Raw genomic sequence first — 27,189 nt, forward strand, 5'->3', positions numbered from 1 at the left:
ATATTTATTTGGTCCTCTGAGTACCAGATTCAAATTCCTTGTTTTACATTGATTCTGTATTCTTTAAGTTGGCTGCTCACTCGAATTTTTTCCTAGAAATCTCTTAACAAACCCTCTGGAGGCATATCCTACCTTAGTTAATATTCCTAAGATGCTTCCTTATTTGGTTTCTTACATTTTAAAAGTTCTAATATTTTTCCTCACTTGACTTTTAATTGTGATTTTTTTCTTTTCTAGGTGGTTTCCTTATCTAGCGTCTTACCCCTCTCCTACTAGATCTTTGTGTTCATGTTTTCATTAACTAACTCCAGTTTCTTAATGAAATTACTTTCATGAGAAGCACATGTTTTCATTAACAGTTTTAAAAAATTTTTCTTTTTTTACCCATGGCAGGAATTAGATAAACAGATGCACATAATGGGTAGAACACCAATTATATTTTATGAATATACCATAAAACTGAAAAGTGGTCTGAAAGTCTTGAATAAAGTAAGGTATCCTGTGTGGGATTATTTATTTATTTATTTTGAGACAGGGTTTCACTCTGTCACCCAGGCTGGAATGCAGTGGTACAATCTCAGCTCACTGCAACCTCTGACTCCCAGGCTCAAGAGATCTTCCCACCTCAGCCTCCCAAGTAGCTGGAACTACAGGGGCATGCCACCACACCTGGCTTTCTTTTTTTTTTTTTTTTTGAGATGGAGTCTCACTGTGTCACCCAGGCTGGAGGGCAGTGGCATGATCTCGGCTCACTGCAGCCTCCGCCTCCTGTGTTCAAGCGATTCTCCTGCCTCAGCCTCCCCAGCAGCTGGGATTACAGGTGTGCACCACCACGCCTGGCTAATTTTTGTATTTTTAGTAGAGACGGGGTTTCACCATGTTGGTCAGGCTGTTCTCGAACTCCTGATCTCATGATCCCTCTGCCTCGGCCTCTCAAAGTGCTGGGATTACAGGCATGAGCCACCGTGAACTGCCAATTTTTGTATTTTTTGGTAGAGGGTTTTGCCATATTCCCCAGGTTGGTCTCAAAGTCCTGGGGTCATGCAATCAGCCAACCTCGGTCTCACATAGTGCCAGAATCACAGATGTGAGCAACCGTGCCCTGCCCCTGTATGGGATTATTACAGTTTTTCCCAGACTACAGTATATTATACATTCTTTTAAATGGCAAGAAATACTCGGAGAAACATATTGCCTTGGAGTTTTAAAAAAATTAATCTGGAAACATCTTGCCACCAGTTAAACTTCAAACTCTTCAAACAGAATGCATTTAACAGCAAAGGTAATTTATGTCTTTGAATAAGCTTGTATTTCCTAAATAAGAGGTATATATGAATTGGATTGACTTTTTTTTATCATGTTCTGCGTTTCTCAAAACATCAAATATGGCTAGGAAATCTCAGTTGCCTGTTTTCAGAAAGTCATCAAATATTTAAAAGCTACAATGCTAGTAGCACCAAATGGAAACTGAAGCAGAATCTGAATGTCAAGTTGGACAAATTCTGCAGTCTCACAAGGAATAGAAGCTGCTGCAGAAAGAAAAATAATTATGAGCTACGAGCAGATTTTTACTAACTAGACGTTAGGTTCTCATCTGAGAGAAGCAATTCAATTTAATTCAATCAAACAAATGCTTATAGAACTCTAACTATGTTTAATATGTCACCATTAAGTGGGCCAGCAGGATCATGGTAGGGCAGTGGGATGTAGTAGATCAGAAGCCAGAATGCCCAGGCATGATGAGTTCCATCTCAGCTACAAACTAGCTTTGTAACTTTGGGTAAGTCCCTTAACCCTTAGGGCCTCAGCTTCTTCATTTATCAAATGAAAAACAAGATAAATTTTAAGAACACTTCTGGTTTCAAAAAATATGATTCTTAAATCTCAGCTTTAAGTATTTTACATAGTGATATTGTTCCAAATATAAAAATCTGCATAATAATTTCTAAAATGGACTTCAAATAAGATAAACTGCTTATCCTAGATAAAACAGAACATATAAGAGGAAAAGGAGTAATAGCTACTCATTTAAATAAGTCATTAAGAATCAGTTTTTGCTGGGCACAGTAGTTGATGCCTGTAATCCCAGCATTTTCAGAGGCCGAGACAGGGAGATCCCTTGAGCCCAGGAGTTCCCGACCAGCCTGGGCAACACAGTGAGACCCTGTCTCTTAAAAACAAATAAATAAACAAAAAATCAGGTGCAATCTCGCACACCTGTAGTCCCAGCTACTCAGGAGGCTGAGGTGGGAGGATCACTTGAGCCCAGCAGGTTGAGGTTGCAGTGAGCAGTGATGGTACCATTGCACTCCAGCTGGGCCACAGAGCAAGACCCTGTCTCCAGAAAAAATAAAGAAAGAAAAGAATGGGTTTTTAAAATATAAATGGAGGCTGTAAGATTAAAAAGTAGTGTATGTATTTAATAGGCTTAAAGCAATTTTCACAGAATGGCAAATACAATCTTTCATCATCTACATGGGACCTTTTGGGTAGGGGGATAAAAAACCTATTTACTTGGTTGTATGAGATCCTGAAACTTCTGCATGCTACTTTACACTGCTCTGTTTAGAGAAAGAACAAATTTAAGGGAATAATTTCTTTTATTAAGAAGCTGCCACACTGGGAAAACTAATACTTTCTATTATAAAAAATATGCAGGATAGCTTGTAACTCCATACACTGAAGTTTTTCTTAAACATTAACATTTTCTTAAAAGTTAAAATTCACTCATCAGTACAAAGAGATAGCACTGTTTTTAATTCTTATTTCTGTTTCTATAAGTAGACTACTGTTATCAATGGAGTTTTATGGTAAGAATGTCAATTCTGTTCTTGAGTACTACTCTGTAAAGTAGGTAACATACTTGGAGCTTTGTAGTACCTAAAAGGAAATAAAGACTGGTAGAAACAGAAATAAGAATAAGCACTTTGGGAGGCCGAGGCGCGCAGACTGCCTGAGCTCAGGAGTTCAAGAACAGCCTAGGCAACACGGTGAAACCCTGTGTCTGCTAAAATACAAAAAATTAACCAGGTGTGGTGGCATGTGCCTATAGTCCCAGCTACTTAGGAGGCTGAGGCAGGAGAATCGCTTGAACCCAGGAGGCAGAGGTTGCAGTGAGTCGAGATTGCGCAGAGTGAAATTCTTGTCTCAAAAAAAAAAAAAAAAGGGAATAAGCATGAAGTTAAATAAACCAAAAAACAGGCCAGGTGCGGTGGCTCAAGCCTGTAATCTCAGCACTTTGGGAGGCCGAGACGGGCGGATCACGAGGTCAGGAGATCGAGACCATCCTGGCTAACACAGTGAAACCCCGTCTCTACTAAAAAAATACAAAAAACTAGCCGGGTGAGGTGGCGAGCACCTGTAGTCCCAGCTACTCGGGAGGCTGAGGCAGGAGAATGGCGTAAACCCGGGAGGCGGAGCTTGCAGTGAGCTGAGATTCGGTCACTGCACTCCAGCCTGGGCAACAGAACGAGACTCCGTCTCAAAAAAATAAAAATAAAAAAAATAAAAATAAAAAAAACCCAAAAAACAGTATCATTCAGTATGAAAGAAAAAAAAAAAAAAGCTGCCAACAACTATAGAACCAGATGACTAAGTTCTTTTCTACCTTTAGTATTTTAGTTTTAATCCCTAGATGAAGAGCAGTGCTGAATGAGCCTTAAAAAGGTCTTATTAACCACTTTTTTTTTTTTTGAGATGAAGTCTTGCTCTGTCACCCAGCCTGGGGTACAGTGGTGTGATCTTGGCTCACTGCAACCTCCGTCTCCTGGGTTCAAGTGATTCTCCTGCCTCAGCCTCCTGAGTAGCTGAGATTATAGGTGCGCACCACCATGCCTGGCTAATTTTTGTATTTTTAGTAGAGACGGGGTTTCACCATGTTGGCCAGGATGGTCTTGAACTCCTGACCTTGTGATTCACCCACTTCGGCCTCCCAAAGTGTTGGGATTACAGGCGTGAGCCACCGCTTTAAATAGAAAAATACAAGCATAAGGAAAAAAAAAATTCCAAAGAAATATAAAAGGGCATATAGTTAAATTCTCACTTAAAGTTTTCCACAGGTTCTTGGAAACTGTCATTTTAAGTGAGAGGACATACACAGAAACCAATTTTTTCCCCTCATGATTATAAACAAAACGACATTATTCATGGACATGTTATATGTCTTTCACTTTGGAGTCTCAGTTTCCAAGAACCTATTGACAATGTTGAGGACTTACTGTATTGTCATCTGATTGTTAAAATTCCTTATTTAAAAAATTCCAGTTTAATAACAAAATGAGTATACGTATTAAAAACTATATTAAGAATGTCTAGGACATTAAAATACTTTTTGATATATATTTAATTAAATCCATAGCTCAGGTTTATATAAACAGATATCAGAATTTTAAAACTTAAGGAATAGTCACATAATTTTTTTCTTACATTTTTATTTTTTTCTAGAGTTAGGGTCTCACTGCCACCCAGGCTGGAGTGCAGTGGCATGATCTTAGCTCACTGCAACCTCAAACTCCTGGGTTCAGAGCAATCCTCCTGCCTCAGTCTCCCAAGTAACTAGAACTACAAGGCCCACACTACCATTCCTGTTTATATAAACATTTTCTGAGTCAAACCTCAGTAAGGGCTTTATTTAGATTTCTTTTTATTTACTCAAATTCCTAATCACCTACAAAAAAAGATTCCTGTGACATGTAATTTAACTTAGAAAAATTGCCTTTCCCAACAAAAAAGACAGGATGACAGAAGACCAGTAGAAACCAATAGAATGATTATTCCTAGAAAGTAAGTAGGTTTTATCTACCTGAGTTGTATGTTGTTTACAGCATACCAAAATAGTTCTTTTTCTTTTTCCCAGCTTTGTCTTGAAATAGCTTACATTTCTCTTTTTTTCTTTTTCTGTTTTTTTCTTTTGTTTTGTTTTGTTTTGTTTTGAGACAGAGTCTCTGTGGCCCAGGCTGGAGTGCAGTGGTGAGATCTTGGCTCACTGCAACCTCTGTCTCCCAGGTTTAAGCCATTCTCGTGCTTCAGCTTCCTGAGTAGCTGGGGTTACAGGCACGCACCACCATGTCCTGCTAATTTTTGTATTATTTATTTATTTATTTTTAGTAGAGACGGGGTTTAGCCATGTTGGCCAGACTGGTCTCAAACTCCTGACCTTAGATGATCTGCTTGCCTCAGCATCTCAGAGTGCTGGAATAACAGGCATGAGCCACCATGCCCGGCTGTTTCTCTAATTTCTTCAGGAAGGGTGTTTCAGTAGTATTTAGCAATAGAACATTTCTCCTTTCAAGTTCTTTCTTAAATCATCCATTGTTCTTTGACAAATCATAAAAAATTCCGAAGAATTTTTTTTTTTTTTTTTTTTTTTTCTTGAGACAGGGTCTCACTGTGTCGCCCAGGCTGAAGTACAGTGGTGTGATCTCTGCTCACTGCAACCTCTGGCTCCCAGGCTCAAGCAATTCTCCCACCTCAGCTTCCCAAGTAGCTGGGACTACAGGCGCACACCACCACACCCAGCTAATTTTTGCTTTTTTTTTTTTTTTTTTTCTGTAGAGACAGGGTTTCTCCATGTTGGCCACCTGCTTTGGCCTCCCCAAGTGCTGGGATTATAAGCGTGAGCCTCCATGCCCAGCCAAGAAATCTGTCTTAATAAGTTTATTCTTCAAAGGGATCTGAGAAGTTTAAAATGTAAATAACTACACTGAAATGATCCCTTCCTCCTTAAGGGACTCCTGTGTCTTCACACTCTCCCGCCTATCTCCCTGGTGGTTTTGGTCCTCTCCTGGCTCTCTTGACTTTAAAGGTTGGGAGAACTTCAGAACTTGCTCCTGGACACCCTTCTTTTTATATATGAATGCCATTTATATGCCAGTGAGGGCTACACCTATTTTTAGCCCTGACCTCTCTTCAGAATTTCACACTCACATAGGCACTGCCTATCTGATACCTTCATTTGAACGTTTAATAGGACTCTCAACCTTACTACAAACCTTAGAATAAAAATAGAGCTCTTGTTTACCTTTCTCTATATTGGTCAATGGCACCAACCAACCATTCACTCAATTACTCAAGCCAAAACTCTCTGGAGCCAATGAATATTTTTCCTTATGAGATAAACATACTTCTAACACAACCACATTACATTTCCACTTCTTCCATCCTTCTAAGCCATGTTTGATCTTATCTGGACCATTGTAACAGACTCCTCATGAATTTCCCTCTTCTCACTCTTTCTCTTCTACAATCAGTTCACTGTACAGCAGGCAGAGTAAATGAAATTATAAAATTTTCTGTATGAAACCATCCAAAGAAGGCAGGCATGGTGGTGCAGCCCTGTAGTCCCAGCTACTCGGTAAGTTAAGGTGGAAGGATCACTTGAGCCCAGGAGTTAGAGGCCAGCCTGAGCAATATAGTGAGACCCCCATTTCTAAAACAAAAACAAAAACAAAAAACAAAACAAAAAAACCTAAACAACCCTGACCAAAAAAAACCCCTAACAACAACAAACATTCAAAAGCTTTCCATTATACACCCTGGTTTACAAAGCATTACACAGTTGTCCCTCGGTATCTGTGGGAGATTGGGTCCAGGATATCTCAAGGATACTAAAATACATGGATGCTCAAGTCCCTGATATAAAATGGCATATTTGCATATAAGCTATGCCTGACTTCCTGTATACTTCAAATCATCTCTAGCTTACTTATAATACCTAATACAATGTTAATGCAATATAAACTGTTATACTGTATTGTTTAGGGAATAATAATAAGGAAAACAATTTGCAGATGTTCAGTACAGCTACAGATGCAACAGTTTTAAAAAAATGTTTTTGATCCAAGGTTGGCTGAATCCACTGATGCAAAACCCATGGATACAGAGGACCAATTGTAAATAATCTGACCTCACCTGCCTCTCTAATTTTATCTTATACCGTTTTCCTACCCTTCACTATACTCCAGCCACACTAGTATTGTTTCTCAAAATGACCATTTCATTTTCTTCTAAGGTCTTTGGGCTAGTTGTTTCTTCTGTCTGGAATGCTCTTTCCACTGATTTTCACATATTAAGAGGCTTCTGGATGGGCATGGTGGCTCACGCCTGTAATCCCAGCACTCTGGGAGGCCGAGGCAGGCGGATCACAAGGTCAGGAGTTTGAGACCAGCCTGGTCAACATGGTGAAACTCCATCTCTACTAAAAAAATACAAAAATTAGCCAGGCATCGTGGTGCGTGCCTGTAACCCTAGCTACTCAGGAGGCTGAGGCAGGAGAATTGCTTGAACCCAGGAGGCAGAGGTTGCAGTAAGCCAAGATCATGCCACTGCACTCCAGCCTGGGAGACAGAGCAAGACTCCATCCAAAAAAAAAAAAGCAGCTTCTTGGCATTCCCATGCAACTTATATGTGATCTCATCTGCAAAACCTTTCACAAACATCATTTTTTCATTAGAAACATTTTCACAAAGTACCCAGTACATGCCAATGTTGTTCCATATACTGGGGGAAAAGTACTCAATCTCATTAATAATCAGGGAAATGCACATTAAAACCATAATGAGAAATCTCTTCATAGTCACAGAATGGCTAAAATAAGACTGACAATTCCACACGTTGATGAAGACGTAGAACAGCAAGAACTTTCTTCACTGCTTATAGACAGTATAAACTGGCATAAATCACTTAAAGCAATGTTCTTAACAGACCAACTGGAAATAATCTAAATGTTCACCAACATAATAGATAAATAAATCATGGTATATTTATACAAAGGAAAATTACACAGTGATGAAAATGAACAACCTACAGCTACATTTTAAAATGACAAAGTAAAATCTCACAAACAATGTTGAGCAAAAGCAGGAAGACACAAAAGAATACATACTGCAAGAAGCCATTTATATAAAGTTCAAAAAGTTAAAACAACTGTATTAGAAGTCTGAGATCATGGTTACCTTTGAGTAGAAGGGAGGCAGTACGGGCTGAAAGAGTATGAACAGGGCTCTGGGGTCTATTTCTTGGGCCTGGGTGATACCTACATGAGTGTGATCATTTTGTGATAATTTACTGAGCTGTAAACTTTTGACTTGGACACGTCTCTGCATGTTATGCTGCTACACAAAACCCTTTTTTTTGAGACAGGGTCTCGCTTTGACACCCAGGCTGGAGTGCAGTGGTGTGATCATGGTTCACTACAGCCTTGACTTCCTGGGTTCAACTGATCCTCCCGCCTCGGCCATTGGAGTAGCTGGGGCTACAGGTGCATGCCGCCAGGCCTGGCTTTTTTTTTTTTTTTCAAGCTTGGGCTGGTCTTGAACTCCTGGGCTCAAGCGACCCTCCAACCTTGGTCTCCCAAAGTGCTGGGATTGCAGGCATGAGCCACTGCACTCAGCCTACAAAAGCTTTTTTTTTTAAGCTTCTGTTCTTTATTTAACTTTTATGATTATGAAGCCATTCAAATGTTAAGGATAATAAGCAGGGAACACACACTAGGTCTCCTTTGTGAGGAAGCAATGGAGAACTTGTTATTTAATCTTAGTATCAGGAATAGATGTGGCTCTTCTAGCTAATTGGTCTGTTTTCATAATATAGACACTCTGAAATGTTTAAGTGACCAGGTTTTATGTTGGCTGCTAAAAGCCTTAGAGGCAAATCTGAGGCCCACTTATAGGAAAGAGATATTTTTATGGTAAGCATTTTTATAATGGTCTTATTCATGCTTCCATATTATATTTCTACAGTTTTTTTCTTTCCTTTTGCTCCCAAAATTGTAGTTTATTATTTTGTAGAGGTTGCAAATTTCCTTAATTCTATCTGCAACAAGGAAGCGTATTAATAAATAAAAATGCTTTAAAGGTTTTTCTTTTTTTTTTTTTTAAAGATGCAGTTTGTTTGATTTCCACTCTTTAAATCTGCACAACCTAGCTTTTAATTTTCACAGTAGAAAATTCTACCCTGTTGATTAATTTTCTTTTCATGTTTGTATAAGGTAAGACTGCTTTCTTAGGCTACACGTAAAAAACTGACATCAAAGTTAAAGTTCATGTGAGTTATTTTCTGGCAGTCTATGTATCTATCTATCTATCTATCTATCTATCTATCTATCTATCTATCTAATCTATCTAATCTATCTATCTACCTATCTATCTATCCGTCCGTCCATCTTTCCAATCCATCCTATCTATCTATCTATCAATCGATCAATCGATCAATTGGAGTCTCACTCTGTTGCCTGGAGTGCAGTGGCATGATCTCAGCTCACTCCAACCTCACCTCACAGGTTCAAGTGATTCTTCTGCCTCAGCCTCCTCAGTAGCTGGGGTTACAGGCACACACCACCATGCCTGGCGATTTTTGTATTTTTAGTAGAGATGGGGTTTCACCATGTTGGATGGGCTGGTCTCAAACTCCTGACCGCAAGTGATCCACTTGCTTCAGGCTCCCAAAGTGCTGGGATTACAAGCATGAGCCACCACACCCGGCCAGAATATCATGATTTTTAGTCAAAGCATATGACAGGGAAAATTAATGTTTGTTGACTGATTTTTACACTACTTTTAGAAATAAACTCAATCTATATGTAAGTTTCAGCAACACTAAAGTTTCATTATCATGAGACATCAAAATTTTAAATGGGAGGTTGCTTTATTTTAATCACAATTTCCTTTGAGAACACCTTTTGAACATAAGTAATTCCTAGGGTTCTCAAAAGAATAAAGATTTCTAGAACACACTTATTCGTAACTTGTTCTTTCATGCTATGGCTATCGATTTAAAAATATGATAATAAATACACACAAATAGGTAAAGATTATATGTAAGATCCTGAATTCCTCAAACATTATCATGGCTGAAAATTAATATTTACAGGAGTGATTCCCCAAATTTCAAAACAAATAAAACTGAGCCACATCTAAGACTTACTGTTCTGTTTATGTTTTATTTCTTCTTCATTTAGAATTAACTCTTAGACTGACTACCCCAGGAGGTATTACCCAAAACATACAGACTTTAACTGAAGGGTGTAATACCAGGAAAGGGTAATGTCTAAACTTTTTCCTTTGAGGTTTAAATTCACTTAGTGGTCAAAATGAGTTTTCTTTTTTTTTTTCTTTCTCTTTCTTCTTCTTTTTAAACAAATGAAAGCTATACTACCTTCTCAAATCTCATTACTGTGAATAAACATTATTTTATAAATAATTCAAAACAAGAAATATGGTATTCCATTAGTGTTTAGCCAAATACTATCATTAAAATAGAAAACAATAAAGGACAAGAAAATTGACCTTGAGCCACATTAACATCTCTCTCTAATCAAAACATATTAGTTTAAATACTTTAAATTACTCAGTATAGTACTTAGTAAAACCAAAAATTTTGTGAGTTGAATCTCACAGATTCAAGGTAGTGCCAGTTTAAAAAGCATTCCGATACTAAGAAATCTGTTAACTGATATTAAGCAAGTATCCTTTTTTGCAATCTCAGTAATACCACCATGAGGGGGAAAAGAAGACAAGAGTAAAAAGACTTCCCTCTGCATGCAACGGTAAATACCACAAATCTATTCTATAGGTATAAGCACAATTGTAGTTTAGTTGAAGTAACTTTGACATCTATGCAAACTATCAAGAGGTTTTACACCACAAAAAAAAAATAAAATATTTGCCATGAAAATATTAATTGATCATTCTAGGTCATGCTAATGAGGTTAAGGGGAAATAAATCCCCCATATTAGAACAGAAGATGCTTGCTAAAAAGACAATTTTCAAAAATATTATTAATTATAACCAATAATTCACAGAAGATATTCAGCACACAAGTGTCAGTCTTATAACCAGTAATAAAGTGTTGTTACAATACAGAGGAAGGAAGAAAGAAATATGTGAAGATCAAAATTTATCACTTACCTCATGATTCAGCTCTGCTATCTGATCTTTCAGTTCCCTAATATACTGGTTAGAGTCAGACTTGTTAAGCTGTCCTTGAAGCTTTCCTTCTTCTTTCTGTTTTGTGGCAAAACAACAAAGCAAAAACAAGAGGCAATTTTTCACAGCATGTACTCAAATATTTCAAGGTATAGGAAAAGCATAGGCACATACCCTTTAATCACCTGAATTCTGAACAAATCCATTCTCAAACTACCTCTGACAAACAATTCACAGTGAACTATGCTGTTATTTATGTATTCATTTAGAGACAGAGTTTCGCTCTTGTTGCCCAGGCTGGATGGAGTGCAATGGTGCCATCTCGGCTCACCACAACCTCCGCTTCCCAGGTTCAAGCGATTCTCCTGCCTCAGCCTCCCAAGTAGCTGAGATTAACAGGCATGTGCCACCACGCCTGGCTAATTTTGCATTTTTAGTCGAGACAGGGTTTCTCCATGTTGGTCAGGCTGGTCTCAAACTTCCGACCTCAGGTGTGATTATTTCTTTAAAAATGCTTAACAAAGGTTATTTACAATAAATATAATTTATAAAATGTATCTTTTGAAGGAGTCTCAGAAATCAGTAATTGAATGGGCCTACTGATGAAAAAATTACCCTAGAATTTCAAAGTAATTTATCTAGTTATTTTGAGGGCAGACGATTCTCTATTCATACCGTAAGGGATTCAATACTTAGTCAAGAAGATGGCAAGCTTCCCATATTCTTTCATTCTTGGGAATCTGCTTTTGCTTGGGGAACAGAAAAGGGGGAAAAAAAAGAAAAAGTTGTCCAAATCACTCTAGAAAGGGGAGGACAGCTTTGAGTCTCCTCTGTTTAATTAGCTCTCAGTGTGGACTGGAAGTCCTAGATATAGCTGATTAAAAGCTGCTTCTGATCCTAAGAGTTTGTTTCAGGTGAGCATTGGGACTATTTTCTAGGAATATAGATAGGTAAAGAGAGGCACTTTTTCTTATACCACCTGAAGACAAACAAATTATTTTTCAGATAAAGAGTTTTTTTTGTTTTTGTTTTTTTGAGATGGAGTCTTGCTGCCACCCAGACTGGAGTGCAATGGCGCGATTTTTGCTCACTGCAACCTCTGCCTCCCTAACTACCCTTAGTTTGTTCTTCAACTCCTTTCATCAACTTATTCCTATTCCCTGTTTTTTGTTTATTTTGCTTTGTTCTCTTTCTTTTGGCAATCTGTCTTAAAAACCTTTTACTAGAATATGGCCTGCTGACGTGGTTTAGTGTAATTAATATTGGCATAGATATAAAAGCACAACTACAGCTTCTATAGGCTTGACATTTTTTTCTTATGCAGTCATGTTCCACATAATGATGTTTTGGTCAATGACAGAAGGAATACATGATGACAGTCCCATAAGATTATAATAAGAAATTCGTAATGCCTAGTGACATTGTAGTTGTACAATGTCAGAGTAAAACACATTACTCATGTGTTTGTGGTGGTGCTGGTGTAAATAAATCTACTGTGCAGCCAGTTGTATAAAAGTATAGCATATACAATTATGCACAGTGGATAATTGATAATAATAAATGACTATGTTACAGATTTATGTATTTAATGTACTATGTTTTTTATTATTTTAGTGTACTCTTTTTACTTATACAAGAAAAATTAACTGTAAGCCTCAGCCTGGTCCTACAAGAGATATTCCAGAAGAAAGCATTGTTCTCTTAGATGACAGCTCCATGTGTAATATTATTGCCCCTGAAGATATTCCAGTTGGACAAGATGTAGAGGTAGAAGACAGTGACTGATGATCCTGACCCTACGTAAGTATAGAATGGTGTGTTTGTGCCTGTTTTTGTTGTTGTTGTTGTTGTTTGTGAGACAGAGTCCCCCTCTGTCCAGGCTGGAGTGCAATGGCACAATCTCGGCTCACTGCAAACTCCACCTCCCAAGTTCAAGTGATTCTCGTGCCTCAGCCTCCTGAGTAGCTGGGACTACAGACGCATGCCACTACGCCTGGCTAATTTTTGTATTTTTAGTAGAGACAGGGTTTCACCACATTGGCCAGTCTGGTCTCGAACTCCTGGCCTCAAGGGATCCACCTGCCTTGGCCCCCCAAAGTGCTGGGATTAGAGGCGTGAGCCACCGCGCCCAGCCACGTGCCTAAGTTTTTAATAAAAAAGTTTAAAGAGTTAAAAAAAATAGCTTATAGAATAAAGATATAAAGAAAGAAGATATTTTTGTACAGCTGTATAATATATTTAAACTAAGTATTATTAAGAGTCAGAAAGTTAAAAGAAATTAAGTTTATAAAGTGAAAAGGTTACACTAAGCTAAAGTTAATTTATTATTGAAGGAAGAAAAATTAAGAAAATAAATTTATAGTATAGATTAACTGTACTGTGTTTATAAAGTCTACAGTACTGTGCAGTAATGTCATAGCCCTTCACGTTCACTCACTGACTCACCCAAAGCAACTTTCAATCCTGCAAGCTCCATTCATGGTACCATGCTCTACACAGGCGTAGCATTTTAAATCTTTTATATCATATTTTTACTGTACCTCTATGTTTACATACACAACTCCTGACCTTTGTCTTACAACTGCCTACAGTATTCAGTTGAGTAACATGCTGTATAGGTTTGTAGCCTAGGAGAAATAGGCTATACCATATAGCTTAGGTGAGTAGTAGGCTATACCATCTGGGTTTGTGTAAGTACACTCTATGATTCACACACTGATGACATTGCCTAAGGATGAATTTCTCAGAACATATTCTAGTTATGAAGCAATGCGTAACTGCATATTGACACAGTTACAGTTATCAGATACAGTTATCTAAGCCAAAACTGTCTTATTTAACAATTACTATATTCCAAATATGTTAGACTTCTAAAATATATACATAATACACCTTATGCTTTTTAGCCATAAGCCCATATTTAGGAAAAATATATATTATTCTTTTGAAAATTTGGTTAGAAATACTAGTTTAACCCAACTGCCAGAGAAAAGGCTGAACTAACAGAATAGCAGAGATACTAAGTCAGAGTCCTAATCAAATCATCTCTGAGGCCTTCTCTGTTTTCTCATTTACATGGAACAATAAAGTCCTCCTATTATTTAAACCAGTTTAAATATAAATTTCTGGCTGGGTGTGGTGGCTTATGACTGTATTCCTGCACTTTGAGAGGCCAAGGTGGGAGGATTGCTTGAGCCCAGGAGTTCAAAACCAGCCTGGGCAACACGGCAAGACCCAGTCTCTACAAAAACATTAAAAAAAATTAGCTGGGCATGGTGATGGGCACCTGTGGTCCCAGCTACCAGGAAGAGTAAGGCGGGAGGATTGCTTGAGTCTGTGAGGTTGAGGCTGCAGTGAGTTGTGTTCATGTCACTGCACTCCAGCCTGGGAGACAGAGTGAAAACTTATCTTAAAAGAAAAAAAAAATTACAGATTTTTGCCACTTGCAATCAAAATAATAGCTATTATATATTACACAGTTATAACACTTATAAGCCCTTCTCATTTGAGATTTCCAAAGGATTAAGCCCTAATGTCTAAAGCACCATTGTATGTGTATGATTTAATGCCTGTGCATCTAGAGTAGCACCACGTACTATCCTTGGAAGAACTGAGAAAACACAGTTGACCCATAACACGGCTTTGAACTATGCAGGTCCACAAATATGTAGACTTTCATCTGCCTCTGTCACCCTGAGACAGCAAGACAACCCCTTCTCTTCCTCCTAGTCCTCCTCAGCCTAATCAATGTGAAGATAAGAATGAAGACTGTCGCCATGATCCACTTCCATTTAATAATATTTTCTCTTCCTTATGATTTTCTTAATAACATTTTCTTTTTTCTAGCTTATTTTAAGAATACAGTCTATAATGCATGTAACATACAAAACGTGTTCATCAACTGTTTATGTTATCAATAAGGCTTCTAGTCAAAAGTAAGCTCTTAGTAGTTAAGTTTTGGGGGAGTCAAAAGTTATACATAGATTTTCCACTGGCAGGGATCAGCACCCTTAATCCCCATGTTGTTCAGGGTTCAATGTAGTTTACTCAAACCATTTTCTGTAGAGTTTAATTCTCTTGTGGAGCTCTGGTGGTGAAATACTGGCACTTATAATGTGCCAGGAGTTTTCTAAGCTACTTATGTGTAATCATCACAATGACCCTGTGTGACATGGAATATTATTATTCCTACTTTATAGATGAGGAAACGTAAATGAAAGTCTGAATGAATTGGCTGCCTAAGAGTCATAGAGATGGTCAATACATTTTTTCACCTTAATTTATAGCATTCTGAACATGAGAAACAATAAAGCAGATACAGATTTATGCAAAGAACCAAGCAAATTTGCTTTCTTGGATTTGTTACAAAAGTCTATGCATTTACTTTAATGTTTATTTTAGCCTCTGATAATTTAAATGAGAACTACAATATATAAAGAATTGAAGATGAAATGCTACAGCTACTTGCATTAATGGCCCTAAGCTAAAGACTCATATTAAACACACACGCTGTCCAATACCATTTACATGTGCTTATGCCTCCCTCTTATTTTTAATCACCCATTTTTAAAATGAAATATTTTAGGCCAAGCGCGGTGGTTCATGCCTGTAATCCCAGCTCTTTGGGAGGCCAAGGCAGGCGGATCATGAGGTCAAGAGATCAAGACCATCCTGGCCAACTTGGTGAAACCCCATCTCTACTAAAAATACAAAAATTAGACAGGCGTGGTGGCGGGCGCCTGTAATCCCAGCTACTCAAGAGGCTGAGGCAGGAGAATCGCTTGAATCCCGGAGGTGGACGTTGCAGTGAGCTAAGATTATGCCACTGCACTCCAGCCTGGTGACAGAGGGGGACTCCATCTCAAAAAAAAAAAAAAAAAAAAAAAAAAAAAAAAAAAAAAAAAAAAAATTCAAAGGCACAGAATAGGAACGAAAGAGTAATAAAAGAAAGATAAACTAACCATTAAAATTCAGTCTGCTTCATAACTATCTCACCCTAAGATTTTCCTTGGCTCTGGACTTACTCCATTCTCAGTTCTGTCTGTATACCCTCAAAGTGGAAAAGGATGACATCAAACAGAGAATAAGAGAGTGAGTGAAACAGGAAGGAAGAATGTAGAAATAAGGGGGGTGGGAACATGAGGAAGAACAGCTCATTCATATAAAAGAAACAAAATCATTATTCTCACAGGAGGTATTCTCCAAATCCCGTATGTGACATGAGAAGTGTCTGAGTAAGCATCTGAGTAAACTGATATACTTCCAAAGGGGACTAATTTGATAAGAATCACTCATTTGGATACATATGCTCAGCTGTCCTTTTAGATGTTTTTGTTGTTGTTGGTGGTGGTGGTGGGTTTTTTTTGGTGGAAGTGGGGGTGGGGGGGGCTAATTTTGGTATGAGGTCATACTCACTCCCTTGGTTGATTAGATGAAAAATGAAATCCACTACTAGGAAGAAACCCATCTGGATGAGATAGAAAGGTTAGATGTTTGCAATATGGAATCCAACTTGGAGAAAAGTATCTTTGAATATGGTCCTTAATAAAGGTAAAGTTCTTGAGGATTTTGGACATCTCTTGGCAATAATATGTGGGATAATATAACATTTTAAGGGCAAAGACGATGACAAAGGCCAAGATAAACTCTAACATTGTAAAAGAGAAGTTCAAGAATGCAGAAAGACTTTAGGTTTGAAAGGCAATAGAATGACTAGTAACAATAATTAATACCAATTCTTTCCTCCAGAGAAACTTGCAAGGAAAAAAAATTCTGGTAAAACAAGAATCATTAAATTCGTTATACAAAAAGCTACCAAGTGACTCCAAAGATGTTTTTTCCAAAGGTGGGTCTTAGTAGGGTTTAGCTAAAAACTTTGTAATAGCACTTTGATTTCTTTGGAGGAAAGATAGCATTTGATGAGAAACAGGGAAGCTAAGACATTTTACAACAAAAAAGATGGATAAAACAGAGAAGCTAAGAAACTTTACGATAAAACAGATGGAATATTTTTAACGTTAAAAGTGTTTCTTGAACTTCTATTCACTGTGGAAAAAAGACGGAATTTCAAAAAGGAAAAGTACATTGTTTTATTAAATCCAATGATATAGTTGTCTTATTTAGATTTAAATAAAATTTAATAAAGCTTAATGTTGGGTTTCTTCTGCAAAACTTTAACAAAAAGTTGGATTATGATGACCATCAAGTCATTGTTTCCATGGTGAGGCACACATACATAAACACATGTACATGCACTCAGAAAACAAACAACTTTTAAGGCACACTAGATACACTGAGGAAAGAGAAAGGGTGATTAAGCAGCTCCAGGCTACGGCAGTAACCCCTGGACAAGAAAATTACTATCTCAGCATATTTGTCACACATTAGTGGCACACCAGTGTGACAGACCAGTTAGAAAGCTCTGCATGGGATATTCTGATTCAACAGTCTGCCTTAAGGAAATATAGCTGACATTGCAAAAACAGAAGTAAAAAGTGAGATGTCCTAAATGCTATTTAATAAATTAAAATATATCAATAATCATTTATCAAAAGTCTGTGATTTTTATGTTCTACATTTTATGCTCTCATTTAAACATGTTAATTCAAGCCTTTTAGGATCCTCTTTAAAAGTTAAAACAGGATAACTATATTTACAATACCAAAAGACATAGCAATGAACTACTATATTCTAAGTGGATATAAATTTAATTTTAGTTCTGGGACAGTTCATTCAATTATCTAATGTTTAAGATTTTTTCTAAGTATTTTTATAGCTTTCTGTTTTCAAACAGTGTCCACATGGTTGTTTCTGATAAGCAGGTGGGAAAATGTCAACTACACTAATAAATTTACCAGAAACCTGCATTTTCTTGAGGTTTTCTTTTGGTCTAGCTGATAACAACAGATTGCCAGTTAACTGGTTTCCTAAGAAAAATTAATTAGGTAAGTAACAAACTTAAAGAAAGGTCCAACATATCAACAACTTTGGTATTCTGTACTTTCACTGAAGAGACCTTAAATACATACCTTTTGTCATATACCACAAATGAAACTTTATAAAGAGGGCATAACATAACATATGTAAAAGGTATAAATGCATATTTCACTCTTGGCTCTATCTTTGAATAATTCTTTTAGAAATTACTATTACAATCTCCATAATAATTTGATTCATATTAAGGTCTTAAGCCAAGAGAGCTTTGTATGTATGAGGTTCTTTTTTTTTTTTTTTTTTTTTTTTTTTTTTTTTTTGAGACGGAGTCTCGCTCTGTCGCCCGGGCTGGAGTGCAGTGGCCGGATCTCAGCTCACTGCAAGCTCCGCCTCCCGGGTTACGCCATTCTCCTGCCTCAGCCTCCCAGGTAGCTGGGACTACAGGCGCTCGCCACCTCGCCCGGCTAGTTTTTTGTATTTTTTAGTAGAGACGGGGTTTCACCATGTTAGCCAGGATGGTCTCGATCTCCTGACCTCGTGATCCGCCCGTCTCGGCCTCCCAAAGTGCTGGGATTACAGGCTTGAGCCACCGCGCCCGGCCTGTATGAGGTTCTTAATCAAATGGTCACCAAATAACTCAGTTAATGATATGCATATTTAAGTGTTTAGGGGTAAAGTATAACAATGTAACTTTGAAGTGCATTAAAAAATGAGATCCCTACAATGGAAGATGAATATCTGATAAAGCAACAGAAAGAGCAAATATATCAAAATATTAATAGAGTAGAGATAGTGGGTTTATAGGTGTTCACTGTACGACTCTTTCAAATTCTATGTTTGAAATTTTTCATAGTGAAATACTGGGAGGAAAAGTTATCGACAAAAAACAATTCATCCCCTCTTTCCTCCTATCAGCTGCTAAAAAGTAAACACTGGTCTATGCTGCACTTCATTTACATATATGAAAAGATATAAGTCCCCCAAAGATTACTTTAGAGTAGGCTCAGTTAGTTTATCCCTTTAATATTTTACTAGGTTTTGTGGTTGTTACTTCAAGATCTATTTGTTCTTCCCCATTACGTAGTGGTGATAGGATTGGAATGATCCCACCCTAACTCCATGGGTAGGATCTGACTGGTCAAGTCTACACCAAACAGGATAACCATATCTGTTTTGTACAGTGATGAGTTTAGGGGCTGTTCAAATAGTGTGACTCCTAACTTTTGCTGGTAATTATAGAGTACAGCTTCTTATTCTGGACACTATGATATATGGATATAAAGCTCATCTGTTAGCCACTTTAATACACTGAGGAAAACTTCCTGAGGGTAGAAATGACAAAAACAGTAGAGCCTTCAGAATCCTGGTTTGTTGCAAGTTGTAGCCCAAATCAAACTTTTCCTGAAGCATATTCTACTTCTAGACTTTTTACCTATATAAGCCAATAAATCCCTTTTATTATCTAAGCCAGTTTGAACTGGATATTCTATTATCTACAATAAAAACATACTACCTAATAAGTATTTTTTAAATGGCTAAGGAAATGAATATAGGAACATGAACAACATACCCCAGAAGACATTTAAAACAGTGATCCCCAAAGATAATAAGAGAAATATCACTTTAGGAGTTTTATAAACATACAGATTAAGGAAACTCACCCCGACCTCCTAAGTATCTAGGAACAGGACTTGAAAATCAGTGTATTTTGAAAGCTACACAAAGAGTGATTCTGACACAGCCAGTGACCTACATTTGAAGTGTACTGGTTTGAAACAACCTTTGAAAATTAACCATTTTTTAAAACATAAATTCAAAATTCTATGTATATGCCAATAATAAATGCTTTTATCCTATTTCCTAAGGATCTCAAATATTATTTTATAAGTTTAGGCCGGGCGCGGTGGCTCAAGCCTGTAATCCCAGCACTTTGGGAGGCCGAGACGGGCGGATCACAAGGTCAGGAGATCGAGACCATCCTGGCTAACATGGTGAAACCCCGTCTCTACTAAAAATACAAAAAACTAGCCGGGCGACCTGGCGGGCGCCTGTAGTCCCAGCTACTCGGGAGGCTGAGACAGGAGAATGGCGTGAACCCGGGAGGCGGAGCTTGCAGTGAGCTGAGATCCGGCCACTGCACTCCAGCCTGGGCGACAGAGCGAGACTCCGTCTCAAAAAAAAAAAAAATAAGTTTAACCTCATTACAGATTTTTAGTATAGGTTTACATATAACAAAGAGATAAATATTTCCTTTACCCCCACCATGGTAAATGTGGTACATGACCAAGGCTCACACACTTATTTACAAATAGTCTCCACATTTCCAGAGTGAATATATCTAAAAACAAAAATACAGGAAAACTGTCAAGGGTCCTTAAATTAATTTCTTTCAATTCTACTATCAGTTTCACTTCACATTATTTCCATGTTAGTTTTCAGCCAGTCAGTTCGTTGTCTACAGAGGTTGGTTCAATTTTGAACTCAAATCCCTTTCTTGGTTAACCCAGCTCTCGAGCAGAAAATATCATTTTAAAGTTTAGTAATATATGATGAGGAACTAAATAAAAGTTTAGGATGGGAGAAAATTCCACACATATGATTCCCATCACTGAAAACTAAGATAACCATTCTAAGGAACAAAGAAAACCCAAACATTTGGGGACCAGCAAAATAATTCTTTTAGCACTCAAAAGCACTGTATCTGTAAAGAGAAATGGCAATAAATATGGAAATAATGAATCTGATTTTCTAACCCATATATTATATAGGTAACAGCAAAAAAGCTGTGTTTTCTAATATAACACATAAGAGTGTGTAGAGGAATATTGTACTAAGAGCAGTAATTCTGGTGTCCGATTACCTGGATTGCTTGTTAATGACACAGGCATATACATGCACTTGTTTTATCCCTGCAATCATGGAGAGCCGTAATTAGAGAAAGGATGAAGAAGAGATGGAATGTACCCAGGATGTGTCACATATTCTGTTTGTTGAAAAATCAATAAATGCTGGGATCCACAGGGAGATAAAAAGTGAATATGTATTTGTGCTGTGTGTATATGGCCAAAGTAGAAAGTGGGCATTTTATTCAGAGGTGTCTTCACCTGTATCAGCTGCACTACAACATACCACTTAAAAAGGTGAACAATTAAATGTGGTGGTGCATCAACCTAGGAGATTGAAGAGAAAATGAGAAAGGTTTTCTCTACAGTTCTAAGCAACATGGTTTTAGCATGTGACAGTGCAGCAAAACAGAGACCAATAGAATGTCAAGTTGGTTTGAGCAAGTGTTTGGGTAAAAGTGGGGTTTAGTAGTGTATAATATTGAAAAACACTGGGGAGGTAAGAAAGACGTGGATCTCAAGCATGTTTAAATCCATACATTTAGTCAGGTTCATTTTTAAAGAGAAGTGTAAAGGATATGCCTAAGAGTCCATTCTTTATGTTTTTGCTTGTTTTTCTATAAACATAGTGGGGGAACATTTTAAAACATTTAATAAACTATGTTTATAAATATATCTATACATACTTTATAAGGTCCTAAAAATGAATTTTTTTAATCTTTGTTTTTAATGTTGGTTATAACTTACCCTAACTTTCTTAGATAGGAAGATAGCAGATTTTAAAAGCTGTGTTTCAAGCCATAGGCTTTTAAATACACTATACAATTGGATAGTTTGCTTACAAGTTGTGTTTTTATTTTTTGAGAATTTAATCAGTTAACACCTAGTTAGTGTATCAGATGCGTAACTGAGGTACTAGAAAGTGCCCCAGACTAGGAGGCAAATATAAAAACATTGAGTTCATTATTTTACATCTTACAAAATTTTCCCTTAGTTTAGTTTTCAAAATTTTCAAATCTATAGAAGAACAGAAATAATAGTACAATGACACCTGTATGCCCTTCAGCTATATTCACCAATTACCATTTTGCTACGTGGGCTTTTGTTCTTTTGCTCTCTATGTGTATATATGTGTGCACACACACAGATTTTTTTCCTGAACCACTGGAATGTAAATTGCAGGTGTCATGACATTTTACTATCGTATATTTCAGCATACGTCCTCTACGAATAAGGAACTGCCCTATATAACCAAATATCATCATCACACTTACATTTACAGTAATTCCATAATATCACTGAACAGACAGTTCTTATTCAAATTTCTCCAAAATGACCCAAAATATTTTATTACTGCCCATAATCAAACCAAGGTTCATGGTTACATTTGGTTATTATATCCTTTTAGCCTCTTTTAATCTACAAGAGATCCTGTGCTTGCTTTTTTTTTTTGAGACAGAGTCTCACCCTGTTGCCTAGTCTAGAGTGCAGTGGCACGATCTTGGTTCACTGCAACCTTTGCTTGCTGGGTTCAAGCAATTCTCATGCCTCCGGAGTAGCTGGAAGTACAGGCATGCACCACCACACTTGGTTAATTTTTGTATTTTTAGTAGAGACAGAGTTTCACCATGTTGGCCAGGCTGGTCTCAAACTCCTGACCTCAAGTGATCCACCCACTTCAGCCTCCCAAAGTGCTGGGATTACAGGTATAATCCCAGCCACCTTGCCTGACCTTATGCATTTTTAAAATTTTTATCATATTATTAACTTTTTTAAAGAGTCCAAGTCTGTAGATTATATACTAAGTTGAAACAGAAACATTTTCCATTCCAACATTATTTCAAATAAAATACTGTTTTTATTCCTTTTTCCCAAACCAAACAGGCAGCAGAGTACACTAATACAATGCATATTTAAGGGTTAGATGAATCAAAGGATTAAGTATAGAAGACATGGGCACTAAAACTTAAATATCTGACGTGAAGGACTCAGAAAACGTAGGAACAGTGCTAAAAGAAACTGGTAAATATGTATGACATGTATTCCATTTTAGAGTCATATGTATGGTATTATGTATACATGTCATACACATATGTATATTATGTCTATGTGTACATATGTATATTAGTTAACATACATATTTTGTATATGTACATTAAAAGTTAAACATAACACTGGCAGTTATAATTTTTAAATTTTTTTGACTTATGTTAAACATAAGTATTGGTAGTTATAATTTTTAAATTTTTTGCCTCTTATTAAGAGACTAACCTATAGATTTAACCTTTCAGTGCTATGCAGTCCAAAGAATTCTCTCCATACTTAACATGACTTTATTTTTAAATTTTTACTAAAATATAAGTAAAACTATTAAGAAGAATATTGATAAAATTTATCAAGAGAGACAGCTAACAGGGGTAGAGCAAAAAGGTCAAATACAAAATACTGGTAGGCAAGTAAATGAGTAATTTTTAGAGCAGCATTCCTACTAAAATGTCTGGTACAGAAGTGGCTTTTGAATGGCAGATTTTTACATATGAATTTACCTGTAGTTTAAGACGTCTGACAGACTGCCACCCCACTGATTCTGGTTCCTAGTTCTATCTACATCACTGGGCAAATACAAAAGTGATATATATTCTCCCAGTTAAAAATAAGAATCTGAGCCCTTTGATAAAACTCTCAGTGGCTGAGCCTCTTGTCAATCTTACATTTTCATTGTCATCTTTGGTAGTTCAATGGAATAACATGGGGAGCATTTAAAACTTGTCAGGAACCTGGAATTCCCTTCGAGCTTTGGGGCTAGGATTGCCAGTAATATCCAAAGCATGAAAATAAGTACTGAGTGCCAGAAAAGGACATGAAAAAAACCTTATAAGATACTTAAGACTTGGGAATATATTGAGAAAATGGCACTATCTCTATAACAGGGTGAGAGAGCTCTAGGCCACACTCTCGCCAAGTCCAAATCAGCCTATATAGATGTTAGTATACCAGTTCAGCAGAAGGGTCCCAATTCCCTTTAAGGAACACAGGCTTCCCCTTTCACCCCATGAAGCTTCTCCTGTTCTGTCAGGCAAAGGCAGAATAAGGCTTGCTTGTCTTCCCCAAGATCCTGCCCATTTCTCCTCCTCCCCTAATTTTCACTCCAGAATATGCTGGTCTGATCTGAAATATAAATTTAAGGAATTAGCTCACACCACTTGCAGGGGCTGGCAGCCTGGAAGTTTTTGTACGGCTTGCCGGCAGGGTAGAATCCAGGTCAGAGTTGATGCTGCAGGGTAGAATCAGTAGGGTGGGCCAGCAGGCTGTCTCGAGGAAAGCTGGTTAGTGAATGCTTCATAAGTTTTCATCTGAACCAAAACCGGTTCCTAAGATGCCTTCTTCAAACTGCTGGCATTACTTTAAATACACAACAAAGCCTTTCAGCTTCTTCTGTCATTTGCCTCTTTGCAAAAAATATTCTATAGAGTAGGTGGATGACTTTAAATTCTAGGAAAAGCATAGGGTTAGTCACAAAGAAACCTCTAAGAAAGGGAGGATCTGCCATAAAAGGAAAGCACCAAATATCCACTCATTAGCTTCATCTTGCTCATGGGACATTGCTCACACAGCTGGAAAATTCTGTAGCTGAAGAAAATGTGATTCATCTTCTAGACAGATATTTTAATATCCTCACATTCCATGGCATGGGGATTATCTCGGTGAAAGTTTTATGCCCATTTTTGCTTTCTGGCTTTGTTGTTGGCTTTTTTTGTTTTTGTTTTTGTTATTTTTGGATACCATAAACTCTAAACAGATGCTTTTGTTTAGTGCAAGGTAGCTTTTGTCTTTTCCCTATAAGGAAAAGAGCTATGGTGCTATATTTCATTTACTAGTGATAAACACTGTCATGCTAGACTAAATAAAGATTCTGACAAGTCTTTTGGGCAGTGGTGCACTGGATACCATGACTTTTAAAGAATTAGTTTGAAAAGGCCTTTCTGGATCCATGTGAATGCTATTTCATCTTTTTGTCATTCTACTAATCCATATTGTTATTTCTTTAGATGCTCTTCTCCCAGCTTGATGATTATTATGGTCTAGACCTATTACCTCCATATGGTAGATTCTTCTTGTCACCATTTCTTTCTTTTAGCAAAACTAAAGTCTGGAAAAATCTGGAATGAAAAAGTAATACTAAATCCTCTTTTTTTTGGCATGGCCTCTACCTGTGTGTGTCTTCATAGGTGGCTTCATAGGTGGCTTGAACTAAACATAGCCTGAGCCTGGCCCCAAAAGCACTAGAGATTAAAAATGGACAGCTGGGCACAGTGGCTCATGCCTATAATCCCAGCACTTTGGGAGGCCAAGGCGGGTGGATCATGAGGTCAGGAGATTGAGACCATCCTGGCTAACATGGTGAAACCCCGTTTCTACTAAACAAGATACAAAAAAATTAGCCCGGCATGGTGGCAGGTGCCTGTAGTCCCAGCTACTGGGAAGGCTGAGGCAGGAGAATAGCGTGAACTCAGGAGGCAGAGCTTGCAGTGAGCCGAGATTGCACCACTGCACTTCAGCCTGGGCCACAGAGCAAGACTCCATCGAAAAAAAAAAAAAAATGGACTCAATGGTTAGGTAACTTATCAAGGACCACATGACTAGCCAAGAAAAAGCAAGGAGTAGAAGTCAGGTTTCACTCTTAGTCCCACACTCTTTATATCATTATAAATGGCTCCAATATAAACCATGGTTTTGTTTGTTTTTAAATAGAGACAGAGTCTTGCTACATTGCCCAGGTTGGTCTCAAACTCCTGTGCTCAAGTGATCCTCCTGCCTCAGTCTCGCAAAGTGCTGGTATTACAGGTGTGCGTCATCACACCCAGCCTAAACCTAAAATCATGATTTTGATTTGAGACAGATCATAGTAGGATATGTGCTAGAATTGTTTTTCTAAAAATGCTGTACTTATGTTATTCATGTATCTTTTCCTGAGCCCTCTGTAAAGAGTACTATCAACTCAAAGTTGCGAAGGAGAGTTGTCAAAGTTTCTTGTGTATCTTCTGTAGCACTGGATGATCAGATAGCTCCTATATATTCATCTTATTAATAAACCATTCCCTTCCCTAGTCTGTCTGAATGGCCCAAGTAGAGTTTATTTTGCCATAAAATATCTAAATCAACTGATTAGACTATTAGTGTATTAGAATTTAACAGAGAGCCAATGGAAAGAGGTCAGTGTGGAAAACCAGATTATAATTACTTATGGATTCAGTAATCCCTTCTCATATGAGGTCAAGGGAGACCAAGGTACAAAGAATAAAACAAAGATAAATCAAAGCCTATATAAAAATATCAAAGAGGGCAAGTTCCTACTATACATTTAGGCTATTCAGTATAGCCTACTGTTCGTGGGCTACAAGTATGTACAGCATGTTACTGTATGGAATGCTGTAGGCAACTGTAACACAGTGGTTAAGTATTTGTGTGTCTAAATATCTAAACATAGAAAAGGTACAGAAAATATACTGTATTATAATCTTACGGGACCTAGATGATATATGTAGTCCATCGTTGACTGTAACATCATGGGGTGTGAGAGTTAATTTTTAAAGTAAAAATAATTTCAGGCACTGACAAGAGCCATAAAGAATATAAAACGTGATAAGAGACACAGTAACAATGTGAGGGGCCTACTTTACGAAGGTGGTCAGGCAGTGACTTCTATCTAGGCTGAGATTTAAATGATGAGAAGGTATGAGTCATGGGAAGATCAGGGAGCACAGAACTGCAATCATAAAAAAGAGCATGAGCAAAAGCCTTAATGTAAGAATGAAAGAGCTTGATTCAAGAAACAAAAAGGAGGTGAGTAGTTGCTAGAACTAACTGGTGAAGGAGAATACCATTTGAAATGGGTCAGAGAAATGGGCAGGAGCCAGACAATACTCAGGGACTTTAAGGCCAGAAAAAAAGGTGGCACTTTTGCTTGGTAGACCAAGTTTCCTTTGTTGCTTTTTCTCTATAATTATTTGGAAGTTCTAATTCTTATTTCCATTCTAGCAACAGTTACTTTAAATGTCATTTAAATATACATAAAATATTATAATGATAATCATATAAATTCACACAGAATAAAAAGTGAACTCATATCCTCTAGTCTTTTGCACCAAGCCCTTTACTATCTCCTGAAGGAATATTTCAACACTTTTGATAGGATCACTGCAGCCAATTTCAATGCATTTAAGTACATATGCATGCAACAAATAAACATATGAACAGGCATATGTACTTAATATATATAAATACAATACATATACTTACATATGCTTTTTAATACATACAAATGGGAATATATATTCTGCTTATAATTTGCTTTTTTCACTTAGTATGTCTTGTAGATCTTTATTCTTTCTGAAAGATGCAGAATATTCCAGAGTATAAATATACCATAGTGTAACCATTCTCCTACTGATGGGTAGCTACCATTTTTTCTAAATATTAAAAATAACAT

At 37.3% G+C, this 27,189-nt stretch overlaps 1 protein-coding gene across 3 annotated transcripts in view; it reads right to left on the reverse strand.

The window, feature by feature from the left end:
• EVI5 (ecotropic viral integration site 5) overlaps nucleotides 1-27,189 on the reverse strand; it is a 282,059-nt gene that overhangs the window by 46,069 nt on the left and 208,801 nt on the right. For all 3 annotated transcript variants that reach the window (XM_030935805.1, XM_030935804.1, XM_030935803.1), the window contains one exon: nucleotides 10,906-11,001. In XM_030935805.1, the coding sequence (XP_030791665.1) occupies nucleotides 10,906-11,001 (96 nt within the window). The remainder of the gene's footprint in view (nucleotides 1-10,905; nucleotides 11,002-27,189) is intronic.

This window comes from Rhinopithecus roxellana, chromosome 8 (assembly GCF_007565055.1).
Source record: "Rhinopithecus roxellana isolate Shanxi Qingling chromosome 8, ASM756505v1, whole genome shotgun sequence".
NCBI lineage: Eukaryota > Metazoa > Chordata > Mammalia > Primates > Cercopithecidae > Rhinopithecus > Rhinopithecus roxellana.